This window comes from Plecotus auritus (assembly GCF_963455305.1).
Source record: "Plecotus auritus genome assembly, chromosome: 2".
NCBI classification, from domain to species: Eukaryota; Metazoa; Chordata; class Mammalia; order Chiroptera; family Vespertilionidae; genus Plecotus; species Plecotus auritus.
The window spans coordinates 17,851,506-17,857,505 of NC_137771.1; the positions used below are offsets into that span (position 1 = coordinate 17,851,506).

Sequence of the window (6,000 nt, forward strand, 5' to 3'; positions counted from 1 at the left end):
GAGAGAAACATTAATCAGCTGTCTCCTACACGCCCCCTACGAGGGATCGACTCGGAAACCACAGCATATGCCCTGACCAGGAATGGAACAGGCAACCTTTTGGTTCATGGGTCGATGCTCAACCACTGAGCCACACTGGCTGGGCAGAAGTCACCCTTTCAAAACATTCTGGTAGCCCTGTCTGGGTGGGTCAGTTGAAGTGTCGTCCCATGCACCAAAATGTGGGGGGTTCGATTCCCGGTCAGGGCACATACCTAGGTTGTGGGTTGGATCCCCAGTCAGGGAGTGTGCAGGAGGTGGCCGATCAATGTTTCTCTCTTATGTTGATGTTTCTCTCTCTTTCTCCCTTCCTCTCTCTCTAAAAATCAATAAAGCAACATAACGTCAGGTGAGGATTAAAAAAAATTGTTGAATGAATGAGTGAATGAATGAAAGCTAAAGAGCAATGTAGCTTTGCTTTAGGGTGACTGGATTCTTCTGTGCTCCCACTCTTGACCTTCTTGGACTAAGCCCCTTGTGTACTTGAACCTTGGCCAGCCACAGCAGCAGCCTGCCTTCTCAGAAGCTCTGAGGCTGGGAAGGGCAAAGGTCATTGGCACTCGAGGGTTATCACCCACACTCTCCCAGGGCTTTGCTGCCAAGATGTGTGTTTCTACTGATGTGATAGGCCTGAAAGGGCTACAGTAAAATCATGAAGAATGCTTGCCTCTTGCAGCTTTTATACAGCATGCTTTTGCCTAAGAGTGATGGAAATTTCTGTAGATTACAATTGCCAAGAGTCAAATAAGTACTATGGGCAATTTGAAGATGAGGGGCTGGTTTGTACTTAAAGAGGCAGAGCTCCAACCATTCGTATTTCTCTGCCTCACTTACCTCTTTCAGTAAACCCAGCACAAACGGGTTCAGCTGGTCAGGCTGGACCCAGGAAGAAGCCACTGTTATTTAGGGAGCAAAATCCTGGCAGAGGGCTGAGGCGGGATTGAAATCCTCCTGGCTCCACTCTGAGCTCTGGCTGTGTCTGTCTGGGATGGAGGCATCTTTTTCTAATCCACACAAAGGCCTAAAGGAGTGCCTTTTTCTTTCTTTTTTAAAAAAAATATTTTTATTGATTTTTAGATAGAGAGGAAGGGAGAGGGAGAAAGCAATAGGATCATGGGTGAGAGAGAAACATTGATCAGCTGCCTCCTGCATGCCCCCCACTGGGAACTGAGCCTGCACCTCGGGCTTGTGCCCTGGCTCAGAATCAAACCCGTGGAGGACTCTCAATCCATTGAGCCACACCAGCCGGGCAAGAGCGAGGGGTGCCTGTTTCTATTCTCACAGAAACACCTTGTGGGTTAGTAGTGGTGGTGGTGATGGTGAAAAGGAAAATGGGGTGGGGGGGAGGGGCTTGCAACCTAGTTCAGTATCTGGTTAAAACTGCAGTCTTTCTTCCCCACACTGCTGACTTGGGCGGAGCTGCGGGGACCCTCAGGACCCGCCACAGGAGGAGAAATATAGGTCAGAGCCTCCCCACGAGTTCAGTTCAGGCTTTGGATCCGGAATTCCCCTGGACTAGCAGATCTGTGAAATAAAGGTTAAACTTTCCTCTCAGAGTGCTGGCTGATCGTTCTCCCGTGCATTCTGCCACAATGGGGGGCTTTCTGGGACACTGACCAGAAAGCTGAGGTATTTAAATAAAAGACGTCTTTGCATTCAGCCAAAAGCTGAGTGGGGCTCTAGCACATCTCAGTGGGCTTACAAGGAGCACCTGAGCCTGCCCTAGACTTCCAGCCTGTCCCCTGGGTTACATTCCAAGCGTACCCTCCTTCCCCACCAGTCCCCTGGGTTACATTCCAAGCGTACCTCGATGTGCCCAGATACCGTCCAGCAGGTGTGAATCAGGCCATAGGCTCTGGTGCAAGAAACGTCACACTGCCTTATTTTTGTTAAATCAACAGCTGAAATGGCACAAAATTCAGTCCTGGTGGTTATTTTGATGCCCTCCTCTTCCCTGGGGTGGCTCAGGGCTCTGAACATGACTGTTCTGTAACAACCAATTTGTACTTCTTAATCCCTTCACCTTTTCACCCACCCCGAACGCCCCTCCCAGACACTTTCAGTAATAAGAGATTAAACCCCTGTCACCTTCTCAGTCTGAGTCGGATTCTCCTTGGGGCTTGTCAAGCCACTGAATATGCTGAGATGCATGCAGTCCAGTGGTTTACCTCCCCATCTTGAGGGCAGGGACTGCCCTGGGTCCCCTCCATCTCCCTGGGACATGGTTCCCAGCATGAATGAATGGATGACGCATAGTCTTGATTCATTTGTGAATGAGCAGCTTTATCCCCAACTAACAGTGAAGTTCTTTTGATGGCAAAGACCAGCCATGTTATACAGGTTTGTTTGTTCTCCAAGAGCTTGTGACATTTGCCTCTCAGTGACTAGGGTTAGGTGAGTTCCTTCAAGAAGCCAGTTGCTGGCTGGACTGACATGCTCTGAGGAGCTGGCAGTGTTACCAATGAGACGAGACCTCGGTTCTTGTCTTCTTGAAGGAAAGATTTCAATCAAGAGACAAAGTGTAGAAAAGCAAGCAAGAATTTATTGACTGCAGCAAAAACTCATGTAGGATGTGAAACAAGGAAGAACAGAGAGCCCAGTTAGTGTGGCTCAGTGGTTGAGTGTCGACCTATGAATCAGGAGGTCAAGGTTCAATTCTCAGTGTGGGTGAAACCAAACAACCAGTGGGTCCGGGCTGCCTGTCACTACTTGAGCCAATTCAGCAGAGACAGGGTTGAATCATATATGAGCGTTTACTCCAAAACTGCCGGCCGTATGGGAGAGCAGCAGGTCATCCACAAAAATCTGCTCTGCAACCCTGCCACCCCATAAGCCAGCTGCTTATATAAGGTAGGACAAAGATTCCATGGGGAAGCAGGGATTTCAGGCATGGAGAAGTAGGCTATGTGGGTTTAGGGGATTAGCCCAGGATGAGCTGCCGCTGCCCAAGGCTCCCCTGGTGGCAAGTCTCATGGGGTCCTCGGAGTTTAGGAGATACGTGCCTGTGGGGGAAGGGAAAGGGACAGGAGTGGCATGGGCATGCTCCTTGGAGGGTGAGCACACTGGGATCTGCATTTTGAGGGGTTTTAAAGGCTGGGCATTTAGGTCTTGGGGAGGACCAATAGAATATTTATCAGCTTTATGCTGATGTACCAAAATGAGATTTATTCTCTTAATTTGTCTATCCTTGGGTGAGGTTGGCAAATGGCACTAACTGGATTGCTGCTGTCTGTCTCCCTGAGTGCCGGAAACCGATCATTGTCTCACTAATTAGAAAGGTGTGGACAAGGAACCTGGAAGGCTGGTCAACCTTGAAGCTCTGAAAGGTCAGAGCCAACCACCCCTATCTAATTGAGACAATGGTAGCTGAAGCAACTTCCCCACCAAATAATCATGTAAATCCTTACTGATAAGATAATCTGCCTGTTACTGGAATTACCTGCCTAAGGGCAATGGGTGTATCCCAAACCTGAATAAAAGGGATGGCAAGGTCAAAGCAAGGAGTAGTCCTCTCACTAGAGGTGGGCTCCCACCTGGCCCCCAATATTCCCAAATTAATACTTTTCTAGTCTTTTTTCATTTGTGTGCGGCCTTCTCCAGAACCGGAACCCTGAACCGGAACCCTGAACCATTCGGGACGTGAAAGGGGTTCCTACACCTGAGTAGGGTGATTTAAGCTATTTACCGTCTGGTTGGGGAGGAGTGCAAACCATTACCTCTTAAGTGTCCTTGGTTTAGGGAAGAAAGGACTTAATAGGTGGCTGCAAACTGCTATTTAACTCTCTATCTTAGTTTCCCTATTCCACTTGTCCTGGAATTTTCCTAGCTTCTTACCAGCCTGTAACAGTGGGACGGGTGCTGCTTTCTATTTGAGTCCAAAGGTCTGGCTGGTGTAGCACCTTGGATGAACCCAGCTCACACCCTGCTGGGCAAAGGAGGAAAAGCCAGAGACCTTGGATGACTGGAAACACCAGGTAACAGGACAGGAAGCTCTGCTCAGGAGCAGCCACCATTACCTATTTAGGAAGCCTGTGGCTCGAACAACAGCTCCTGGAAAACCCCACGTACCCTGTGACGCAAGCCCCAAGGATGAGCCTGCTCAAGCTGCTGGTTTTCCTGGCCCACTGGGGAGTCGCCAGGGCTGGACCAGGTAGGCTCTGCAAATGCCTTTGATGTCTTCTATGAACTCAGTGTTTCCCGGAAAGGGGACCTGGCCCTGAGGGGGTCTGCCATGGGCCAGCAGTAGTGTGTGGGTTTCTGACTTCCTGCAGGAAAAATTTCACAACCCGAGTCCAGGTGAGTTTTAGAGGATATTTATTAAAGCTGGGGACAGTGAAACAAGGAAGGGCTGGGGAAACGAGCCTAGGCTGGTCTGCTTTGGCTCACTAAGAAGTCAGAGAAAAGGGGGCCTTGGGCATAGGTTCAGGAGGTTTGTCTGGGACAAGTGGCTGCTGCCCTGGCTGCAAGCCTCGCGGGCTCCCTTACCGGTTAGGAGATGCATGCCTGTGGAGGGGGAAGGGGAGAGGCTCGGATGTGCTCCTGGGAGGGAAAGCTGGTGCAGGACCTTCGTTTTGAGGGGTTTTAAAGGCTGAGCATTTAGGGGCGGTCTTATGCTGATGTACCGGAATGAAGTTTATTCTCTTAACTTTATCCGTCCTTAGTTATGGTTGGCAAGTGGCACTAACTGGATTTCTGTTATGTCTCCCTGAATAGGGTGATTTAAGCTATTTGCCCTTTGGATGGGGAGGAAAGTGCCAATCATTTCTTCTTAAGTGTCCTTGGATAGGGAAGATAGGATTTACTAGATGGCTGCAAACTGCTTGGCATGTAGATTTTCTAGATGGCAGTATACTGCTGTTTAACTGTCTGTCTGTTTCCCTATTTCACTTGTCCTGGCTTAGTGGCCTGTCTCATCAGGATCAGAGTTGCTACAAGCCGCTCACAGAAAGCTGGAGTTGCTGCTAAAAATAGCAAGGCAGGGAGCTGGGCAGGGAGGCCCTGCGTTAGTGGGCAGTGGGGGTGCTATTTTGAGCCTGAATGTTATAAGTGGAGGCGACAGCTGGCCAGGGGAGGGACCCTGGCCTTGCTAAGTGGTAAAGTGGAGACATAAGACCCAGCCTACTGGTAGAGGAAGAAGGTGGCAGGAGATCGTGAACTCACTGAACAAATGTTGGTTGAGGGCCTGCCACGTCCCATGAGCTATTCCAGGAACCGGGAAAGAAAGGAAAACAAGCAAAGCCCCAGTCCCCCTGAAGCATCCCTTCACCTGGAAAGAAACAACCCAAAAGACACATGTCCATGCATAGTATTTCCGCAGATAACAAGGGTGACGGAAAATAACACAGCAGAATAAAGGGGGTACTTGTGGGGTGGCCAGAGCAGAGCTGTCTAATAAAGTGACATCTGAGCAGAGACCTGAGGCAGTAAGAGCCATGTGGACATCGGGAGAAGAACATTCCAGTGAGAGGATGGACAGTGCACAGGCCTGAGCTGAACATGCAGGTGATGTGTGTGAGGATGAGCAAGGAAGCCAGCGTGGCTGGAGCAGCGTGGACCACGGAGGTAGAGATGAGGTCAGGGAACCGTGGGGGTGGGGTGAGGGTTGGTACCAGCTCATGTACAAACTTGCAGACAATTTAAGGAGTCAGAGTGAAATGGAACACCATTAGAGGGTTTTAGGCAGAGCTGTGATGTGATCCAACATGTAAACCTTTAAAAGGAGCCTCGGGCTGTTCTGCTGAGGAGAGGCTGTAATGACAGGAAGGCAGGGGAACCAACTCCTGTCTGTCTGCCTGGGACTTTCCTAATTCTGCCACTTAAAGTGTGGCGCCTGGGACACTCCTGCAGTCCTGGGCAAAGTGGAACAGTTGGTCACCCTAGTAAAGGAGAAGCAGCCAAACCAGGGGGAGGCTATCGCCATCATTGAGTGAGAGAGGAGGGCGGCTCAGCCTGGGGTATAGG

The 6,000-nt window shown here is 50.0% G+C and overlaps 1 protein-coding gene across 2 annotated transcripts in view; it reads left to right on the forward strand.

Annotated features, from left to right (window-relative positions):
• Nucleotides 1-2,740: 2,740 nt before the first annotated feature.
• The window catches only part of SMPDL3B (sphingomyelin phosphodiesterase acid like 3B), a 17,344-nt gene continuing 14,084 nt past the window's right edge, over nt 2,741-6,000 (forward strand). The window contains exons 1-2 of one of the 2 annotated variants that reach the window (XM_080654378.1): nt 2,741-2,889; nt 4,064-4,189. In XM_080654378.1, the coding sequence (XP_080510504.1) occupies nt 4,129-4,189 (61 nt within the window). In that variant the 5' untranslated portion in view covers nt 2,741-2,889; nt 4,064-4,128. Of the gene's footprint in view, nt 2,890-3,913; nt 4,190-6,000 lie in introns of both variants that reach the window. The other variant, XM_080654377.1, reaches the window with a different exon arrangement.